This window comes from Ictalurus furcatus, chromosome 23 (assembly GCF_023375685.1).
Source record: "Ictalurus furcatus strain D&B chromosome 23, Billie_1.0, whole genome shotgun sequence".
In the NCBI taxonomy this organism is placed as follows: Eukaryota; Metazoa; Chordata; class Actinopteri; order Siluriformes; family Ictaluridae; genus Ictalurus; species Ictalurus furcatus.
Window position 1 is genome coordinate 20,819,824 of NC_071277.1, and position 22,925 is coordinate 20,842,748.

At 45.3% G+C, this 22,925-nt stretch overlaps 3 protein-coding genes across 4 annotated transcripts in view; all 3 read left to right on the forward strand.

Annotated features, from left to right (window-relative positions):
* Positions 1–721, forward strand: part of cspg5a (chondroitin sulfate proteoglycan 5a) — a 22,991-nt gene extending 22,270 nt beyond the window's left edge. The window contains exon 5 of the mRNA XM_053610961.1: positions 468–721. Coding sequence (XP_053466936.1) covers positions 468–638 — 171 coding nt within the window. The 3' untranslated portion in view covers positions 639–721. The remainder of the gene's footprint in view (positions 1–467) is intronic.
* A 2,226-nt stretch (positions 722–2,947) lies between these two features.
* On the forward strand, positions 2,948–6,478 carry pkdc (protein kinase-like domain containing). 2 transcript variants are annotated; one of them, XM_053611647.1, is made up of 2 exons: positions 2,948–3,225; positions 3,454–6,478. In XM_053611647.1, the coding sequence occupies exon 2, from the start codon at positions 3,486–3,488 to the stop codon at positions 4,458–4,460; it is 975 nt and encodes a 324-aa protein (XP_053467622.1). In that variant the 5' UTR covers positions 2,948–3,225; positions 3,454–3,485; the 3' UTR covers positions 4,461–6,478. The 2 variants fall into 2 exon arrangements, with proteins under 2 accessions (XP_053467622.1, XP_053467621.1); XM_053611646.1 differs by having other exon boundaries at positions 2,949–3,225; positions 3,423–6,478.
* Positions 6,479–7,056: 578 nt separating this feature from the next.
* slc4a7 (solute carrier family 4 member 7) lies at positions 7,057–21,720 on the forward strand. Its single transcript, XM_053612020.1, has 7 exons — positions 7,057–7,195; positions 13,358–13,439; positions 18,128–18,271; positions 18,506–18,644; positions 18,746–18,906; positions 18,995–19,183; positions 21,381–21,720. The coding sequence occupies exons 1-7, from the start codon at positions 7,151–7,153 to the stop codon at positions 21,587–21,589; spliced, it is 969 nt and encodes a 322-aa protein (XP_053467995.1). The 5' UTR covers positions 7,057–7,150; the 3' UTR covers positions 21,590–21,720.
* The last annotated feature ends 1,205 nt before the right edge of the window (positions 21,721–22,925 follow it).

A 22,925-nucleotide genomic window follows, 5' to 3' on the forward strand; every position in this document is an offset into this window, starting at 1 on the left:
TGACTGAGCATTTCAGAGCAAGGTACACTCACTGAACTCCATTATTATTTTTAATGGAATCCAGTTGTTGAAAAGTTATAAAAAAGAGTTTTGTTTAAAACAGTCTGCGGTCTTTGATTGGTCGTTTGCCATGTCAGTCAAACGCGTCTTTCTCCTAAAGTAGGCGGGTCTTTACCATGTTTATTGACGAAAAGTACCAGCATTTCTAGCCAAGCTACCAGTCGTCCTTCTGAGACTGAATTACACTCCTCTAAAAAAACAACAACGCTCAGCTAAGACCGCAGCGGCATTTTTTTTACAGTGTTTGTGTTTAATAGTGCGCTTTGTCACTATTTTGCACAAATTTATAGAAAACGTCGTGAGACACTCGGCACATGTCTACTCGGCTGAGGAGACGGTTTTGTTAGACGTAATCACGAGCCCCGTTTTACTGTTACAGCCTTATGGTTATCCTCTTTACCCTTTAGGACGATCCTAACTCCCAGAATAAGCTGGAGGATGCGGTGAAGTCTCCTCCACCCAAAGAGGACGAGTCTCTGAACATCCAGAACTCACTCACTCCAAAACACGAGAACCACAAGGTTCTGGGTGAGGAGAACTCCTCGGAGGTAAACTCGCTGCAGAACAACATGATGTAGAGGGGAAGTCAAACGACAAACCACACAGATTCACCTCCACCTTCGCGACCACAAAGTCTATAATCCCACCCCTTCACTCTTACACCCGATGAGAGTCCACTTCTAGGTCCCGCCCCCTTTTCTCAGTCTGTTTGCCCACTTTTGCCTCTCCCTTCCCCCCACACACACAAACACACACACACACACACACACACACACTTATTACACACACACTCATACACACACACACACACACACTCACACACACACACACACACACCAGTGATAGGCAATATGATTCAATTGAATGATTAGATTTTTTTGAAGTACCTGTTTAAATGAATCAAACTCTTGATTCACTTGATTCATGACTCATAGTAGCTATATTAACCTTCACTCACGGCTTCACATGAATCAACTGTCTATATTCCATTTAATTGGACTTTAATTGATGATAATGCAGTAAATTTAATTTTTAAAGACCTTTCAACAGCAGCGGTTGTTGCAGAATGATTCAATTATATGAGTGCATTGAAAGTACAGTGTTTGTGTGTGTGTGTGTGTGTGTGTGTGTGTGTGTGTGTGTGTGTGTGTCTGTGTTCGTGTTCAATGAAGCATCAGGACATCGATCCTGCACATCATAATGCATGACAAACAAAAAAGAGGACAAAATAAATAAAAAAAGACAGTTTCTTCATTCATACACACATTTAATCTTGAAGAAGAATCATAAGAATCGAGTTTGATTCATGAACTACCCATGATTCACTGCCTCTGATTTGTAAATGAGAAACTGAGGACTGTTAGTTGAGCTGTGAGAGAAATAAAACAAATAATTTTATAAATCATCTAGGACATGTTTGATAGAAACACAGCTCAAACAGCATGCTAGTTCTGCTCTCTGGTGCTTGCGAATTGATTCATCTGATTCAGTTAAAAGAGTCGTTCAACAAGAATGAATCATTCGCGAATTGATGAGGAGATTTGTGCATGGTTGTGAATCGATTCAACTGATTCACCCGATTTACTTTACAGAGTGCTTCAAAAAGATTGAATCATTCAGAAATCGCCGGTCACTTCACACACACACACACACACACACACCCTGATTTCTGGCATGCGTCGGTGTATTTTGTATAAAAGAATAAATAAGATTAACCCGTGTATGAGGTTTAAAGTGTAAAGTGTTGTGCTAGAGAGTGTTCACTCAGAGACTCGGTGTTCAGTGTCTGACTAATTCAGTGTGTGTGTGTTTAAATATCAGATCTATATCAGATCAGTACTGCTCGGATTGATGTAAAGATCAAAGCGCAGTGTGTGTCTCTGTTTCTTTGATGTGATTTCTAATCCTTTGATGTACTTGTTTTTATTTTGTACTTTTTTGGGAAAAGAAAAAAAATCACACACTTGTTGAAATAAAATCTTTTTAACATGAACGTCCGAGGCGCAGTGTGTGTGTGCTTTACACTCCTCTTTTATCTCTCTTCCCGTCTCTTTTACACCCTCGTCTCTCTCTCTCTCTCTCTCTGTATTTTTACACTCCTCTTTTAGCTCTCTCCCCACCCTTCGTGAGGTTCTTCAGCAGTTCATACTGCAGTTCAGAGTTGATCCACTAGAGGGCAGTACAGGATTACAGTTAAATTAAAACTACAGTTTGGCGAACTCTGGGGAGAGACAGGATTAAATTAACATGCTCCATTAGATTGTCTGCCACACACACACACACACATACACTGCAACCGTTTACTGTAATTGAACCGTAATACTGCACTGCCCTCTAGTGGATCAACTCTGAACTGCACTCAGAACTCGGTCAGGAGGAGAGTTTTATAAAGTTCTGTCCTTTCTGACAGGAAAATTACACAGATTTCTTTTCCTGGACTCTGTGTTAGCTGTTGACACTTATTATAAACAATTATAATTAATGTTCAAAATGCATAGAAACGTAATTCTCGGTTGTGGCGAATAAACTACATTTCCCAAGTTAAAGACCGGAAGCTGCCTGTAGAAATCCCGCGTGGCGCCAAATCCTACACCCCCTGCATCTAAAAGGCTCTGTAATGCGCCTGATTATAAATAAGGCGATAACCAATAAAAATTCAAATACTCATTTTATGTTATCAGTTTAATTCTCACCATTCTGTTTGAGCTTATATTGAATGGAGTTAGCTAAATATGATTTAACATGAATCGTTTTGAGGTCGTTGTTTAGATTCTGATTTAGCTCGGTTAGCTAACATTAGTACGTTTTTGCTAGCGTATTTTTAAACAGACTGCGCTTTTCCTACACAGCTGAATTCACAAAATCACAACGTTTACAGATACACAAACTTTAAAGCTTCTGGATTAATTTGTGGTTTTATTTTTAAACACAAATTCCGCGAACACGTCAGTCGGGGGTCAGGCGTATACACGGACACCTACACAGTTCCTGCGGCATTTTCTCTTCTCCGAATCATCCTATGAGACGGCGACAGGAAGCGGTGGGGATGTGAATATGAGTGAAGCGCAGGATATGACACAACACCGGAAGTTCCCCCTACATTCATCGAAATTCATTTATTTATGGCTCTACACGTCTGTGAGCGTTTATAAGGGCTTTATGAAGGTGAGCGGCTTTTCTAACCGCGTGGAAACACGCTACTAACCCCGAAGGATTTGTATTTATATTAAACTGTTATTTCAGTGATAATGTTTGAAAGATATCTCAAAGATTTATTTGAGCTTGTTTACTTTAAAATCATGTGTCACGTGTTTTATAAAATCTTAAGTTTTTCCTTTATTTATTTGTATTTATTTGAACAGGTTAATGTTGAGGTATAAATCTGGTTTGCAGTGAAACTCGGCGTCCTGGTGTTTCCTGTCAGGATGAAGCAGGAGTATCAGGATCTGATCCTACAGGCCACGGCGGCGGAGCGTCTGCGTATGGGCCGTAAGATCCAGACTCTGTGGAGCGGTTACGGTCAGATCGTACGTGTTCACCTGCAGGGCTGCGAGCGCTCCTCGGTCGTCGTCAAACACGTCATGTTTCCTAAAGAGTCTCGGGACACCGATGTCTCTCACCGCCGCAAGGTCCGGTCCTATCAGGTGGAAACGCACTGGTACAAAAACTACAGCACCAATGAGCACTGTCGTATCCCACGATGCCTTGCGGCGCAGTCGTTCGGCGAGGAGCAGCTGATGGTGCTGGAGGATCTGGACGCGGCCGGCTTCCCGGAGAGGAGGACGAGCGTAAGGGATGGCGAGATTAAAGCCTGTCTGCGCTGGCTCGGTAACTTCCACGGGCTTTTCCTTGGAGTCCCAGCGCGCGGTCTGTGGCCCGTGGGGACGTACTGGCACTTAGAGACGCGTCCTGATGAGCTGGAGGCCATGACGGACCTGAAGCTGAAAGCAGCCGCGCCGGAGATCGACGCCGTCCTGAACAGCTGCCGCTTTAAAACCATCTTACACGGAGACGCCAAACTGGCCAACTTCTGCTTCTCCAAAGACGGCTCCCGCGTGGCTGCCGTGGACTTCCAGTACGTGGGCGGCGGCTGCGGCATGAAGGACGTCATCTACTTCCTGGGGAGCTGCCTGGATGAGCGCGAGTGCGAGAAAAGAGCTCCTGATTATCTGGACTTTTATTTTTCCGAGCTGAAAGGTACCGTGCCGGAGAAGGAGAAGAAGAACTTCTCCGAGCTGGAGGACGAGTGGAGAGGCATGTTCGCCTTCGCATGGACCGATTTTCACCGCTTCCTCCTCGGCTGGATGCCCGGACACCACAAGGTTAACCGCTACAGCAAGCGGCTCACGCAGGAAGTGCTGAACAAACTGGCAGAGAACTCGGATGGAGCGAAGAGCTGACTCGCATCAGACTTTCATCAGACTCACATCAGACTCGCACCAGACTCTCATCAGACTCACATCAGACTCGCACCAGACTCACATCAGTCTCGCATCAGACTCACATTAGACTCGCATCAGACTCGCATCAGACTCGCACCAGACTCACATTAGTCTCGCATCAGACTCGCACCAGTCTCGCGTCAGACACACATCAGACTCGCATCAGACTCGCATCAGACTCGCACCAGACTCACATTAGTCTCGTATCAGTCCATCATCACATCACTAATCACACGCCGATATTACGCTGTGTGTTCTGATTGGCTGAGAGTCAGGGTGAGGGGTGTGGTCTACACTGATCTGTCAGGACGCTGTTTACTCCAAACAGTTTGTTGATGATAAACACGTTATTATATTATAAACACGTTATTATATAAACACGTGATTATATTATAAACACGTGATTATATTATAAACACGTTATTAAAGAGAGCGAGTGATGGACTTTTCACCTCTCCGTCTCTCTGTGTGACTCTGTAAAGCTCCGTGAGCTCGGGGTTTTAACTGAACTCGTATCCACACAAAGCTGATATTCGGAGTTTTATTTCTCACACAGCTTTTAAATTCCTCCGTAATAAAGATGTTTTTATGTGATTAAAGAGGAAGGTGTGTCAGTGTTTATTCAGTAACAGCGAAATGTCCACGTCGGACTTTAACGTAATAACGAAACTGAATTCAAATAACTTCACCGGTTCACACGTCCTCACTGTGACACTGCAGGGGCTCTGTGTGTGTGTGTGTGTGTGTGTGTGTGTGTGTAACGTGAGAGTGAAACTGGATTAAATGTCCCGCAGTGTGAAATAAAGCTGTTAAGAGTCTAAGCTCACCTCTAACCCAATGTTCCACATGGGAAAAACACAAATCTACTACATAATACAGCACACACACACACACACGCATGCATGCATGCACACACACACACACACACACACACACGCACACACACACACACTCACGCACGCACGCACACACACACACACTCACACACACACGCACACACACACATACACTCACACACGCACGAACACAGATACACACTGACGCACGCACACACACACACACACACACACTCACACACGCACGCGCACACACACATTACTGATGCACAGATTGTAGAAAACTAGAGTTTTAGAGCAACACAAAATATTGGACTGGATCTCACACACACCATGACATACAAACACTTTATATTATTTTAATTACTCTACTTCTTTTCTCATTTAGACACTTTTTAAATAAAATATTATCTTCTGTCACTTCTATTATTTATTTCATGATGATGATGATGATGATGATGATTTTCAGGCATGGTGTAAAGAGTGTAATCGACACTGAACACTAACACACACCAGAAGTTTGGATGAAATCAGAAATAAAGGACATTAAAAGTTGACAGTAAAAACTACAGGACGTTGTACTCTCTATAAAACAGGATAAATCTCTAATCCTAAAGGAGTATTTGGTTGGTCCCACTGAGAGAACCCTAAAAGTTCTATATAGAACCCTGTAGAACCCTACAACAGTGTTCCCTCTGCACGGGGTTTCACACAGAACTGTTTAAAGAACTGCATAAAGCCTTCATTTCATCTGGCCTGTCTGTCTCTGTCTCCCTGTCTGTCTCTGTCTGTCTCCCTGTCTGTCTCTGCCTGTCTCTGTCTGTCTCTGTCTCCCTGCCTGTCTCCCTGTCTGTCTCCCTGTCTGTCTCTGTCTCCCTGCCTGTCTCTGTCTGTCTCCCTGCCTGTCTCTGCCTGTCTCTGTCTGTCTCTGTCTCCCTGCCTGTCTCCCTGCCTGTTTCTGCCTGTTTCTGTCTGTCCCTCTGTTTGTTTCTGTGTGTCTGTCTTTATTTTTATTTTTATTCCTGTGATTCTCTCCACACACACACAGAAATAAATCTGTGAATAATATAACATGATCTGTGGAAAATATTTATCATGAATCATTTTTCTCTTCAAAAGGAAAAATTAAACTGTCATAACAACCTCCTGCTGTTGTCTCTGTCAATCTCTCTCTCTCTCTCTCTCTCTCACACACACACACACACACACAGAAAGAGCGAGAGAGAGGGAGAGAGAGCGAGAGAGAGGGAGAGAGAGAGAGAAAGAGAGAGAGAGAAAGAGGGAGAGGTCATTGTTTTCAGGGGAATTCTCTCCGGTTAGGAAACACTGTATAATACTGATTAGATATCATGTTGATTAAAAAAAACAGCATTTTCATTCTTTAAATATTTATAGTTTATATCTTTTAAAGATATATGTAATATTGTGTTCTGTTCCGATTTAAGATGTGAGAGAAATATCATTAATAATAATAATAATAATAATAAAATATTCGTATATTTATTACACTTATTCACCGTTTCCTGCTTTCAGCTGCTGCTTACTTCAAAGCCCCTCCCCCTCATTAATATGCACACCCTCACGCAACGTCACAAAGGAACGCTCGCGGGCCCCAGAGACCTACCGCGTGCGAGCGAACGGCCAACCGGGCTGTCACTCATGCAGAGGGGGCGTGGCTTGGCTCTGCCACATAAATAGCGACGTCTGCTGAACGAAAAGGGGGAAAAACGAGCAGTGAGTCACAATTAGCGTATTCAAATCAGGTGAGAGAGACAGGGACGGAAGAAAGAAGTGTGCCTCACATCCGAACAAATGGAGGAAGAGCGAGGCGAGCAGATGAAACCTCTGCTAACTACAGTAAGCGCTTCATTAACTTCTTCTGAGGTGTTTCGGGGAGTTAGCCGCGAGCGCGCGCTGTTTTGTGACAGGGACCGACTCCCGAGCTGGAGTAATTATAGCATCGTTTTAGTTTCAAAAGATGAGAAAATGTGCTCATGGTGATGGTTGTGTTGCTGACATGCTGAAGTTGAGTTGTTCAGAGGGACGGTGTGTGTGTGTGTGAGAGAGAGAGAGAGAGAGAGGGAGGAAGAACACGATGAAGATGAACACGCTACACATCTCCAAACCTCTTACTATCTTTCTGTACTTTGTAGTGTTATAGTACGCGGCCACACTGCGCATGCGCACGGCGTCTGAGCATGCGCAGTGCAGGCTGTGTTGTGGTTTGAAGACGCGTTACTAACGACGCTATAACGGGGAACAAACGGGATGTGAAATGACGTTTTAATTCTGTTTGCTGGTTGCAGATGTGTGTTGTGGGTTTTCCTCCTGGACGGATGTTGTGGAGATGTTTAGTGAGTCTGTTACAGTGTTAGTGAGCGATAAGGAGTTGATATTTTAGGGATGAATCGGTGGGCTTGTTGTTGTTTACGTGCACGCCATTAATGCACTATTTATTTATAAAGTCTCAGTATAATGTCAGTAACTGCTGTGTAATAAAGCAGAGAGACGGAGAAATGTTCAGCTTTTCTGACCAGTTTGCAATAAATAATGCAAAATAAACCAGTTAAGCGTTTCATTTGACTCACCCTCATATTTCACACTCCATGTGAAAGTTTATAAACTACACTATATGTCCAAAAGTATGTGCACCCCTGATCACTGCATGTTGAGCATCCCAGTCCAGATTTCTTCCCCTTGCTGTTATAACGCGCTCCAGTCTTCTGGGAAGGATTTCCACTTGGGCCTCTTGGTTCCAGAGAAGGGAAACTGTACAGCTTCAGCGTACTGAGGCGTTCTGTACAGCAGTGCAGTACAGTACACACTGCTGCAGACATTGTGGAAACAGTTTGGGGAAGAAGCACACATGGGTGTGAGGGTCAGGGGTGCACATACTTTAGGCCGTATAATATAAAAATGGTGACTTGGTGAATTCGCTGTTTCTCTGTGTAACACACTGTAGTTCACCAGTTCTGTATGAAACTGCTTTTTAATGAGGATTAAACGTGTGTGTGTGTGTGTGTGTGTGTGTGTGTTTGGTGTTAGACATCTCAGGAGTCCCAAACACTGCTGAGGAAATGTTACATTTTGTTTGTGTTGTGTTTAATGTAGTGTGACATGAGGGTGTGTGTGTGTGTGTGTGTGTGTGTGTGTGTGTGTGTGAGAGGGAGAGAGAGAGATCAAACAGCACCGATGTTTTGTACACCGAGGGATTCAGCAGAGGGATGTGGGCTGTCTGTCTCCGTCTATCTTTCTCTCTGCCTGTTTCTGTCTGTCTCTTGCGCTGTCTGTCTCTCGCGCTGTCTGTCTCTCGCGCTGTCTGTCTCTCGCGCTGTCTGTCTCTCGCGCTGTCTGTCTCTCGCGCTGTCTGTCTCTTGGTCTCTCCTCATCTGTCTGCCTGTGTGTGAACGTGAGCAGGGTCAGTGTGGTGATGGAAGGGGGATTTGTGGGGGATTTGTGTGTGTGTGTGTGTGTGTGTGTGTGTGTGTGTGTGTGTGTGTGTGTGTGTGTAGTTTGGGGGGGGTCAGTGCTGTGTGTAAATGTGCAGAGTGTAAAAATCCTCCTTACATTGAGACTCTTCTCATCATGAAAAGCAGCAGGAAGATGATGTCATCACCTAGCGCCGGCCAAAGCTACTATCCCCTCATCATCATTATTCAGTGTGTTTACTGATCCACTGCATCAGCTCCCCCTCACAGAGACGCTTCTGCTGCACTCAGCCTTCTGCTTTCTGTTCTCTTACACACACATCACACACATCACACACCGACATTACACTAATACACAGCTGCAGGTAACAGCACACACACACCCACTCATACACGTGTGTGTATATATACACACATCACACACCAACATTACACTGATACACAGCTTCAGGAAACAACACACTCACACACACACACTCATACACATGTATATACACACATCACAAAATATATATAATCACACAAACATAAACATACACACACGGAGGGAGAGAGAAAGAGACAGACAGGCAGACAGACAGACAGACAGACAGGCAGGCAGACAGACAGGCAGGCAGACAGGCAGACAGACAGACAGCTGAATGATATTTGCTAAGACTCTTTTCAGTGTTATTCAGAAATAAAATAATAATAAAGCAGTTTTATACTTGTTTTGATTAAATGAACAGAATCCAGTGTTTTCACTGCACGTTATAATTCATAACAGTTTTCAGATTAAAATAAGATTCCCTTTACATTTAAATCAGTGCAAAATATAAACACCAAAAAGAAATAATCTCTTTATATTAACAGTGAATTTTAAAAATGTTTATTATATTTATATAATAAACTGTGGAGGTTTGTATCGTAGGCTTTTATTAAATTAGCATTTAGAGCATGTCATAATTCCTATAAACCTTGTGTGAGTGCGCGAGTGAGTGTGTGAGTGTGCGCGAGTGAGTGTGCGCGAGTGAGTGTGCGCGAGTGAGTGTGCGAGAGTGAGACCTCACGGTGTTACAGGAAGTGTGAGACTCACTGCTGCTATTTTCAGGATGAAGCGTTATTGGTGTAACAGTAGATTCTGAGCGATGACGTCATCCAAGCAGACACGTTTTAAATCATTCAGCTGTTGTTCCCACGTGTGTTCTCTCTCTCTCACACACACACACACACACACACACACACACACAGCAATCAGACATAACATTAAATATGGTATCTAGCACAGAGCCGTCAGCAGCAGATCCTTTAAGTCCTGTAAGTTGTGAGGTCGGGCCTCCGTGGATTGGACTTGTTTGTCCGGAACCTTCCATAGACGCTGGATCGGATTGAGATCTGGGGAATTTGGAGGTTGAGTCAACACCTTCAACTCTTTGTCATGTTCCTGAACAGTGTGTGCAGTGTGTCAGGGAGCGTTATCCTGCTGAAAGAGGACACTGATATTAGGGAACACCGTTACCATGAAGGGGTGAACTCGGGCTGCAGCAGTGTTTAGGTAGGTGGTACGTGTTAAAGTAACATCCACATGAATGCAGGACCCAAGGTTTCCCAGCAGAACATTGCCCAGAGCATCACACTGCCTCCACCAGCTCGCCTTCTTCCCATAGTGCATCCTGGTGCCGTCTCTTCCCCAGGTAAGCGACACACACACACACACACACACACACACACACACACACACACACCTGGCCTCCATATGTTGCAAAAGAAAACGTGATTCATCAGACCAGGCCACCTTCTTCCATTACTCCATGGTCCAGTTCTGATGCTCACGTGCCCATTAAAGGCGTTTCGGTGGTGCACAGGGAGTCAGCATGGTTACTCTGACCGCTCTGCGGCTACACAGATCCATACACAGCAAGCGTGAACTTTTTCAGCAATTTGTGCTGCAGTAGATCTTCTGTGGGATCGGACCACATGGGCTAGCCTTCTCTCCCCACACAGGAGAGCCTTGGGAGCCCATGACCCTGTTGCTGGTTCACCGATTGTCCTTCCTTGGACCACTTTTGGTAGGTACTAATCACTGCATACCGGGAACACCCCACAACACTTGCCGTTTTGGAGAAGCTCTGACCCAGACGTCTAGACATCACAATTTGGCCCTTGTCAGAGTCACTCAGATCCTTACACTTGCCCATTTTTCCTGCTTCCAATGTTCCATATTCTGAATCTTCACACTGAGAAAACAGATGCGTTTAAGTTGGGATTTGAACTCGGGGATGGATGTGATGCTGAGACGAGTCAGAGGGAGTGAATTCCAGATGTTGGTGCTACTGAAAGCCCTGCCACCCATAGTGGAGAGACGAGATGTATGGACAGAGAGCATATATTTGAACCTAGCAGTAGAATTGGCAGATAAACCCATGAGGAGAGTGCTGCAGTGGTCAAGATGTGAGGAAATAAAAGCCTGAACCAGTGTTTCAGCGTCTTTACGGTTAGTGAAGAGACGGAGGTGAGGAACGAGTCGCAGGTGAAGGAATCCAGTTTTAGAAACAGAGTTTGTGAGATTCAAAGGTGATTGAGGGATCAGAGATGATGCCTGAATATTTGACAGTGCTGGACGGTTTAATGAGAGTGCTAGCAATGTCACAGGTAAGGTCGTAGAGGATATTTGTAGTAAGACTTGGTGTTCTGGTAACAATGATCTCAGTTTTAATTCATTGATGCACACTGATAGTGGACCAGTCTGGAGAGCGGGAGAAGATCTACAAGCTGTATAGAGTTGAAGGTCATCAGTATAACAGCGGTGACTGACACCGTGACGGTGAACCCGTTGACCCGAAGGCAGTGTATATATAGTGAACAGTAGAGGTCCAGGGACCGATCCCTGAGGGACACCTCATTTCAGAGATACAGCAGGCGACTGATAATCCTGCATAGAAATGTAGAACTGTCTGTCTGTGAGACAGGAAAGAGCAGCACCCGTGACACAGATATCCACCAGACGGGAGAGAGTAAACCACGAGAGACGATATCAAAAGCAGAACTAAGATGGAGTAATAGAAGGATAGAAAGAGAAGCGGAGTCACTAGAGAGTAACAGGTCGTTGATGACCCTTACGAGGGCAGTTTCGGTACCGTGTAGAGGACGAAAGACAGACTGAAAGGGGTCGAAGAGATTATTTTGAGCAAGGAAAGATAGGAGCTGCGAGGCAACAGTACGTTCCAATATTTAGGAAATGACCTGTTAATAATAATAATAATAATAATAATAATAATAGGCAAATGTGTATATACACACACAACTCTCTCTCTCTCTGTTCTCTCTCTCTCTCTCTCTCTCTCTCTGAGATATAAATAACTGCTATATTTAGGTCTTTGCTATTGAAGTGCCTGGTCTCTCACACACAGGAAACTCTTTCTCTGCAGTACAGCAGTGTGTGTGCTCATACAGCTGATTCTCATGTGTGTGTGTGTGTGTGTGTGTGTGTGTGTGTGTGTGTGTGTGTGTTTATTGGCTCATTGTGTGTCTCGGCAGTGATGCAGGATTTCTGGGGTGATGATGTGAGACACATACGGGGGTTGCCTATTTTCTCTGTACGTTTCTCATGGTGTGTGTGTGTGAGAGAGCGTAAAAGTGCACGCAAGACTGCGTACGCGAGTGTTCTGTGTTTGCCCTTTGGGGTGAAAGCCGATACCCCAGCCCTGAGGAAGTCTGGGACAGCGGCCATGTTTGAATGGGAGCAGGAGTGACCGGTCTAACTGCATGTCTGAGGCGTGCAGGCTTTTACTCTTTCCTCAGCAGGTGTTAATCTTCACCGGGAGCTTTAATTATCTGATCGTTTACGCAGAAGCCTGTATTAATTGTGATTAGAAAAAAAATACGTCTCGATTTTATAATCCGTCAGTTGTCATATGAGAGGAATGAAATGATTAAATGAATAAATCTTAAATAAAACCGTGAGCGTCAGTTTGCACTTCATTTCATTTCCTTTAATAAGCACTAAACTTCTCACACTGTTTAAGGTGTGTTAAGCTCCGCCCTCTCCATGTTTATTGGTTAACCAATCACAGTCCTCTAAAAGGAATAGTATAGGTACATTTCGGATGTCCCACATGGCGTTCCTGAGTATGTAGCGTCCGAACGGGACGGGAATGATGATCATTTCAGAGCGTGCAGTGCTAACTCACTCATGCTGGTTTAGAGAGGTGTGTGTGTGTGTGTGTGTGTGTGTGTGTGTGTGTGTGTGTGTGTCACATCTTCTAAAGCAGGAGCTGAGAAGTGAGAAACGGAAACAAGGAAACCCGTTAGAGAAATGAGACGCAGCCTCATACTTTCTGCTGACTAATTACACCTGTTTCTTGTTTTGCACTTTCCTTATTTGGTCGTTACTTCCTGTTCAGGTCACTACTCCTCCTCTCGTGACTGGTTCCTTGGTATTCTGGCTTCCTTCTTTAAACCGGTCTGATTTCCTGAAAAGTCTGTTATAAACACAGTTCACACACACTGTCATGGTTTATTCTTTTGCAAGTGTTCATCTCTCCCTCTCTCTCTCTCTCTCTCTCTCTCTCTCTCTCTCTCCCTCTCTCTCTCTCTCTCTCTCTTTTCTCAGGGTAATGATGAAGAAGCCGTAGTGGACATGGGGAAGACGAGCTCCACCATCCATACTAACTTTGAGAAGGAGGAGCTTGAAAGTAAGCCACACCCCCTCACACACTAGCCTAACATGTTTTCTGGAACTATTCTGGCTTTGTATTGAACACTTTGTTGTGGTTTAGGACGCAGCCAGTGACCGTGTTTTAATAATGGCTTATTAACCCATTTTGCCTGCGGCTGTGTCCCAAACCACCATACCAACCAGACCAACTCACGAGCGCGATAAAACTGTTCCTCACTTGTACTAAGTTATGACGTAGCACTGTTTAGACAAACTATTCAGCGCATTAAAGTGTGGTTTGGGACGCAGCCGATCCCATGACAACGTTAGCAAGTGTGTGCTCCGGTCTCTTCATGGCTCCGTCCTAAATCTCCAAAACACTTCTGTCAGTGATGTCAGCCTCAGTACATGCATGTTAATAAGTGCTACTATATGTGCTGTGGACGTGCCGTAGTTACTATGGCAACCGCCTGTGGCTGTGTCCTAAACTAGACTCCACTGTACTATATAAGCTGAAGTTCTACACCACATCACCCCACAGTGACACTACACACATGCGTTCGTGTTTAAGCGTACCACTTTGACTAAATATTTAGTGCATTCATGTGCACTTTGGGGCGATTAGTTACGTGCGGTGCTTATTGATGATGTCATTACACTGCTCACTGGATGTTTTATGAAACGTGCAGGAACAGAATGAGTGTGCTGGTGTTAATGCTGGCAGAGCCCTTGAGCTGACTCCTCTCTCCCTCTCTCTCACACACACACACACAGGGATCTTTAATAGCATTAAGCAGGATTAGTCCGTGTTTCCAGATCTCACTAATTAAACAGGAGCGGTTACACTCACCTCTACACTGAGCTTTATTTAAATCCATTTATTACACACATCCCAAAAAACATTCTCATCGTGTTACCGTTACAGGACCGTAAACGCGCACCGCTAGATCAGAGTGTTCTGACGGAACACTGCCGCTGTCTGAGTGCAGTTCTGTTTAAAAAGGTGTGGAGAGAATTTCTGAGTGAACAGAAAAGTAAGTGTTTTAAACCCGAATATAAATCCGTGTGAGTCTGTGGGTGCTGCAGTAGTGCGCACTCCTCCTGTTCCCTAACTAGGGATGTCGTGTAGAGGTGTGTGTGTGCTCAGGTGTGTAACGGGGTTAAATCCCGGGTGTGATCATCATCTGATCCGATGTGGCTGATTACAGCTTCACGTGCGCAGAGATGACGGGCGATTTCCTCATCACGTTATACCGTCACGTGCCTCCTGACTCACTCGATTACTCGATTATAACCAGAGTTCTAGAGTTAACCAGTAGATCATTAAGTGTAGCATAATCACGTCTCATTACTATACTGCAGTTTGTGTGTGTGTGTGTGTGTGTGTGTGTGTGTGTGTGTGTGTGTGTGTGGTGTTTTTATTAAAGAACACCACATCATAGTCTTTATTAACAGCTGCTTATGTTTATAGCTGCCAGAACACAAGTGCGAACAGGAACTAACTTGTTTCACTGAACATTAAATGTAACTATAAACGGATAAAAAGCGTGATGTCGTTCATTAATAAATGAAACGTTGTAGATCTCTGTGGAGAGGGAGGAATAGAAGACTGGAGAGGGAGCAGGTTATAGGAAAATAATCCCGTTCTGGTGACGAGTCACTCCTGCATCGCACCACCGCACCGCTCAGGGGGAGAGGAGTGATCGGGTCGCGTCGAGGGTGCAATCAGATTAAAAACCACCGCTCGTTAGCGTTTTTAATCCTGATGCACACCTTTAACCCTCGCACCTTTAACCCTCGCACCTCACCACTGCTGCTCTCCGGCTGCTTGCTGCTTTCTTCCTCTTATTTTCTCACTTAGATATCAGTTATATCCAGCGCTCATTTGTTCCTGTTGTAGTTTTTTTTTTCGGTTGGTTTTGGAGTGAAGCCCATGGTTTTTTTTTTTTTTTTTTGTGTGTGTGTTTTTAAAAAAAAATTTTTATGTGGTGTATTGGAGCTGTAACTGACCTCTGCCCCGGGGGGCGCTCTCCACTGCAGTCTGTTTATTTTACTCCACATCCCCGTCTCCTCCACACTTCATCCTGCACCCACGCTGCTGTTTACTCTGTCTGAGCCTGTGTGTGTGTGTGTGTGTGTGTGTGTGTGTGTGTGTGTGTGTGTGTGTGTGTGTGTGTCAGTTAATAATGTAGTGTTAGTATAAAATATTTTGCACAGAGACGGTAATCAGTGCAGTGTGGTGTTCAGTTTCTCGGAAAACTTTCCCACAGCTAAAGTGTGCACACACACACACGCACACACGCACACACACACACACAGAAGGCGAGAGACGGCTTATTAGGGATTGAGAGGATTGAGTTAAAGGTGCCCTTTGTTGGTTATTAAAACTGATTTGACTCGGTGTCACAGCGTTCCTGCTTCTTACATCACGCTTTGAACTAAATTACTTAAAATAATAATAAAGTCTGAGTAACGGTGCTCTGAGGAAAAGAGCAGGAACATTTCAGCTCGACTTTAAACGAGAAAAATCAGTGTGCGTTCTGCACAGGTGCGATCCCTACTGTAACACATGCCTGGTGTAGCTCATCAGCTCATTAACACACCCTTTATAAGCACACACACACACACACACACACGCTATCAGGATGATCCGAGTTTGTTATTGAAGGTGGCGTCTGTAATAAAATGGGCGTCTGATAAAACATTCCTGTGAACAAACCCAGCATGATCAGAAAGCGTGTTCCTCTCACGCCGGGCCGCTGAGGCACGCCTGGTCACATGATCACGTCATGGCTCAGACATTTATCTACAGGACACAACAGTCATGATATTGTGTCCGATATAAAGGAGGCTTTTATCCCCGTCGTTGTCATCTTCATCATCATCTTTATTCCCGCTGCTGACGTCCTGCTGCTTTCATTTACATTTTATTTACATATTTGATGTGTTTTATCAGCAGACGGGATAGAGTCTGTAAAGTTTATAAAACATACAGTCCATAAACGTTGAGGGAGATATTATCATAGCGGTGTATGACGGTGTATCGGAGCATGAGATCAAAGTGCAGACTTTCAGCTTTAATTTACGTCCAGATCGGGTGAAAGGTGTAGGAACTACAGCTCTGTTTGTATCTGGCTCCTCCCCTTTTTAAAGGACCAAAAGTAATCGGACTTGACTAACAATCATAAATTAAATGCTTTGTTTTTTTAGTTTTTTTCTTTACTTGGTTACGAATCAACAGCGGTCAGTGACTTCCTGACGTCTGGAACCCACACACATCAGCAGACGCTGGGTTTCCTCCATGCTGAAGCTCTGCCAGGTCTTTACTGCAGCGGTCTTCACTTCCTGCTTGTCCTCGTTCTTCAGTTTTACCTTCAGCAAGTGAAACGCAGCTCCGCTGGATTCAAGCCAGGTGGAATGACCTGCACTGTGAAGCTCCATCCTGTGCGTCTTGAAACATGTCTGAATGTGAGCAGATATTCATCCTTTAAATACAACAGAACCGGTTCTGCTGGCAGCCGGAACACGCCCACGCCATACGATGAGGTGGCACGCTTCCGATCATCAGCAGTTCCTTCCCTTCTCCATTCTCTTCTCTTCCCATCATTCTGCTGCAAGTTGATCTTCACCTCGTGTGCTCTTCACTTTTAAGGAAATAGATTTAATTGAATGATTTAGAATAAAACATCCGTGTGTAAAATTCCAGTCTGGATTAGTGCCCAGTGGGAAACAGTCTGAGATTTGTGCAGGAAGTTTCTCAGGTGTGGAGAGAAACGGACACTGCGATCAGGATGGAAATCAAATCACGCTCACACCTGTGGAGGATGGAGTTTCCCCGGAGTCTAAAGAACAACCTTAATCCCATCCTAGCAGGGAATTAGTGGCCTAGCACGCGTTTTAACCTCAGGAGGGGGTTTAACACACACCTCCACACACCCCAGCGCATGATAATGCACCATTATGGAGGATAAAGTGTGTGTGTTGGAGCGCATTACTGCAGATTAGTGTGTCTTCATACTACTGCTGTGTTTTCCAGTCTCGTGTGTCCTGATGAAACCTGTCTGATTCAGCTCTGCATGAAGGAGAGAAGCACCGTGGTGCTGCTACCCGGCCGAGGTGCTGCTACCCGGCGTGGTGCTGCTACCCGGCGTGGTGCTGCTAACTGGCCGTGGTGCTGCTACCCGGCCGAGGTGCTGCTACCCGGCGTGGTGCTGCTACCCGGCGTGGTGCTGCTAACTGGCCGTGGTGCTGCTACCCGGCCGAGGTGCTGCTACCCGGCGTGGTGCTGCTACCCGGCGTGGTGCTGCTAACTGGCCGTGGTGCTGCTACCCGGCTGTGGTGTTTGTTGTTATTAATGTGTTCTATTCATACCAATTACATTCCATTTCCATTGCTCAGTCTGAAAGGTGATGTAAGGGGATTTCTGACTCTGATGGTGCTGCGTTTTGGCTAGGCCGTATGTTCACCATGTTTATGAGGAAATTCCTAATAAACATCTTCATTGAGTCGTAAAATGTTGTTGTTCTGCAGTGGTTCTGTCTTGTTACTGCTTTTTTTAATACTATTGCTGTGTTTTTATTCGCATCATTAGATGTTTTCCACATTCCATAGTCCACATTTCCCCGACTGCCTAGCAGCGGTGTTCTCGACCCGCGAGCGCATCGTGTCACTTTACGTTTAGACGCATGGAGAGATTTATTTATTTTGTGTACGTTGTGTTGTTAGGTCACAGAGCCGTGTACGTCGGGGTCCACGTCCCTTTGGGGCGACAAAGCAGGAGACGGCATCGACATCGAGGACACAGACACCACCGCAAACGGAGAGACAGAGGCTCGGAGCGCGAGGACGGACGAGAGTCCCCCACAAACGGTAACTCACTCTCTCTCTCTCTCTCTCTCTCTCTCTCTCTCTCTCTCTCTCTCTCTCTCTCTCTCTCTCTCTCTCATGTGCGCGCGCACACACACACACACAATGTACCTAATGACCTAGGGGGTTTTTTTTTATTTTTTGACGGTCACTCCTATTATTGCCTAATTTAGTGCACTAAATAGTGGACATGATTCTCTAGGGAGTAACATTGGCCTTCCTCCTCCTCTTCCTCAGACACTCCTTCTCAGCGGGTTCAGTTTATTCTGGGCACTGAGGATGATGATGAAGAGCACATTCCCCATGACCTGTTCACCGAGCTGGATGAGCTGCACTTCCTCAATGGAGAGATGTACGAGTGGAAGGAGATGGCCAGGTACACACACACACACACACACACACACACACACACACACACAATAACCAGTATCACGCACACTCATGTATGTATTTGTGTGTGTGTGTGCGCGCGTGCAGGTGGCTGAAGTTTGAGGAGGACGTGGAGGATGGAGGTGAGAGGTGGAGTAAGCCGTATGTAGCCACTCTCTCGCTCCACAGCCTGTTCGAGCTCCGCAGCTGCATCATGAACGGCACCGTGCTGCTCGACATGAGGGCGAACACCATCGACGAGATCGCAGGTACGTGTTTCGCGTGTAGCTTCGTTCGCCTCAGTGCCGCTCGGTGTGTGAGAGTCTGTGTGTTTCTTTTCCTGTGCTTTGGGTTCAGACATGATCATCGACAGCATGGTGGCGTCGCAGCAGCTGGACGAGTCTCTGATGGAGAAGGTTCGGGAGGCCGTGCTGAAGCGACATCATCACCAGAGCGAGAAGAAGCTGAGCAACCGCATCCCGCTCGTGCGCTCCTTCGCTGATATAGGCAAGAAACACTCGGACCCGCACTTACTTGACCGAAACGGTGAGACACGCACACACACGTACACCCCTCATTGTAAAAATATCATTACACACAGAGCCTCGCTCCCAAAACATACAGGTTTAACTGTTCTCACTCGGACCATCTACTTCCTGTCCACTCAAACAACAAACACAAGCGGTAAACAATGGGGACGTGTGTGTGTGTGTGTGTGTGTGTGTGTGTGTGTGTGTGTGTGTGTGTGTGGACTTGCACACGTGTGTGTTTGCTTGCGTGTGTGTGTGCTGATTTTTGTGTGTATGTACATTATGTATGTGTGTGTGCACGTGTGTGTGTTTGCTTGCATGTGTGTGCTGATTTCTGTGTGTATGTGTGTGCACACGTGTGTGTGTGTGTGTGTGTGTGTGTGTGTGTGTTTGCTTGCATGTGTGTGTGCGTGTGTGTGCGCTGATTTTTGCGTGTGCGTGCACGCGTATCATATTTCTGCACGTGACCCCACCACTATTTAATGTGATTTCACTCCACTGCATTTTCCTTCATGTGCATGACTAAACTCCGCCTAGTCTTCCTTCATTCTGTTCATCTTTTATTCATCCTCATCTTCCTCTTTTGCTCCGCCCTAAAGGGGAGGGGCTCTCCGCCTCCCGCCTCTCACTTAGGAGACTCTCCTCCCTCCCCCAGACCTGCCAGGCGTCCCGAGACTCTCGTGGCTCCTTCATGCTCAACTTCCTGCAGCCACAGTTGAGCCCAGCCCCTTCTATGAACACCACACAGGCCACGCCCCCTACCTCCCGCCCCACCTCCTCACAGGTGCCTGAGCTACTCGTGTGTGGTGGACAGATGGACAACATCCCGCAGGTAGTGCTGTTCCCACCTGAGGAGGAGGAGTCTCAGTTTTGTGACCCTGCCGACTGTGAGGCGGAGGGGGTGGTGGCTGGCCCCGCCCAGAACTTCCTGCTCCTGGCCCCGCCTTTAGAAGGCAAATATTATCCAGTGTTTAGCATGGGGTTTCTCTCTCACTGTCTCTCTGTCTGTCTCTCTGTCACTGTCTCACTCACTGTCTCACTCACTGTCTGTCTCTGTCACTCTGCCTCTTTATCTGTCTCACTGTTTGTCTCTCTTAGACTCTCTCTCATTCTCACTGTCTTTCTCTCTATCTGTCAGTATGTCTCTCTCTCTCTCTCTCTCTCTCTCTCTTCATCTCTCTATCTCTCTCATTCTTATCTTTTTGTAGTTATTTTTCCCCTCTGAGGTTTTCAGTCTTATGTTTCACTTTTAGTCTAGTTCAGATGTAATCAGGTGCCAATTTTGTACTCAGTGTGTGTGTGTGTGTGTGTGTGTGTGTGTGTGTGTGTGTGTGTGTGTGGGGATCACTGTTTGTTTACGTTATCACACTGGCTATGTACACACAGTCTCAGTGGGCAGATAACGCTACACCAGTGGGGCTTCCTCTCCCTGTCTGTCTCTCCCTGTCTGTCTGTCTTTCAGTTCAGTAGTGCTTTATTGGCATGAATGTTTAAATCACATTGTTGGAGTTTTAAACACTGTATCACACACTCCTGCCCTGTTAGAGTCAGTGAGACACTGAAGCTGTATTACGCCTTTGAGTTTGTACAAAAAAAAAAATTAAAAAGCTTGTTAATGAGATACAGCAGACATAAAACACACACACACTCACAGGTCTGGTTGCGTCTTGCTGTGTGATGTCTCCTCGTCTGTGACTGATCCGTGTACACACTGTTTCCCCCTGTCAGGTGTTTGAGTTATTTGATGTTTTACTCAAAGTGTCTGTTCTTTTGACTCAGACCGAATGATGTGTTTTATACAGCACTGAGGGATTATTAACACACTGAGTGTGGAACATAACCAGTGCTGCACTGTTTCTCACACACACACACACACACACACACACACACACACACACACACACAGGGATGTATAATAACTCTGTCTCTCATGGAAGATTGCTTTCTTAACATGAATGTGTGTTATCCAGTGTCACATTATTATTATTATTATTATTATTATTATTATGAGTAATAAGTGCGTTATCAGCGGTTATAAAAGTCATAATACCAGTCATAGCAATAATGATGAGGATAATAACTATAATAACAGGGGGAGTGGGGTTAGTGTTATCTCTCACTGTCTCTCAGGCTGGGACACCCCATCTATACCCCATCTAACCCCCCGTCTCACTCTCTCTCGGTCTCTCTCTGTATTCCTGTCTGTGTCTCAGGTCTCATGGCGTCTCCACACTCTGCTCCGGGGAATCTGGAGAACAGTAAACCCAGTGAGAGTCGGATGAACGGAGGGAGCAGAGAGAACAGCACGGTGGACTTCAGTAAGGTACAATTACTATTTTACACAATTTCCTCTATGAGTAGGTTCTGTCTGTCTGCTCAAACCGAGATCCAGTTACACACACACACACACACACGTTTATAAAAGCTTGCATTCTCCTTGGCCATTCTTTGTCCACTTAGGTTTCTATCATTACACAATGGTTGTTTTGTTCACTCGAGTACACGCCGGGGACAGGACACACTTCCCTCTCTGTGGCTCACCTAATAATAAATGTATCTTTTTTTACAGATCAGAATCAGGGATTGTGTTTTCTTCTTCTGAATTAAAGTCTGATCTGATTGTGAAAATAGACACGTTTATATTCAGATTAAGTGACTCCAGATTCAGGTGTAAAAGAAAAATAATCACGAGTCATTTTCAGAAGTGACTCCAGATTTAGGAATAAAGGGAAATGATTCACGTGTCATATTCAGGTTTAAAGGGATATGACTCAATGTGTGAACTGACTTGATCTTTGACTCCGCCCCTTGCTGCATGGTAGCCACGACAACAGGACCGCCACATCTCTTTCCACTGTCATTGTGGAACTGTGAGACCCAGCGTAAGTCCCGCCTCTATAAGTCAAACTTCTGTGATGTCACTCATCACTTCCTGTCAATCAACCTGTGGGCTGTGGTGGTGTGTGATCATGAATCGTGTCATTTCGTCTTGTGTTTGTAGTTTGTAAATATGTGTTTCAGTCTCTTCATGGCCTGTGATTGGTCAGCGCTCTTTGATGAGCTCACGTGTTTCTATCAGCCATTAATATTCAGGTCTTTTTTTTAAAACACATTTGAGAAATTTCCAGAATGTACCATGATCTCTCGTTAGGTCACTCAGACTTGTACAGTGTTCTATTAAAAGAGGTGCAGGATTGATCGAGTGACCTCAGCCTTGTGATTGGTGTGGGTGGAGCTTACACAGACTTTACCTAGCATTAGCCCCGCCCACTTTCCACTGAAAGAAGTGAGCAGTGGTGCAGTTAGTGTGGATGTCCTGAGAGAGAAGCACATCTGTGTGGGAGCACGTCATATTTATCTTCTCCATGGGATCCTGACGTGTGTGTGTGTGTGTGTTTATTTTTCTGCTCGCATGAGTGACACAGCGTTGTCCAGACGACGTGACGTGGTGGTTAGGTGTCCGTTATTGCTCTCCTGGCAGTATCAATAATAATAATCATCATAATAATATTAGTGTTAGCAACTTTCTCACACCCAGGAGCTCGACCACATACCTGTGTGTGTGTGTGTGTGTGTGTGTGTGTGTGTGTGTGTGTGTGTGTGTGTGTGTGTGTGTGAGGTGAGAGAGAGAGAGAGAGAGAGATGTGAGTGGGTTTATAAACATGACACTGAGACGAGCGTGGAATGAGGATGAGGAAACTCTCCTGCAGTTTTTCGAGGAATCAGTTGCTTGTCTCCAGTTCCTAAATCATCTGGTT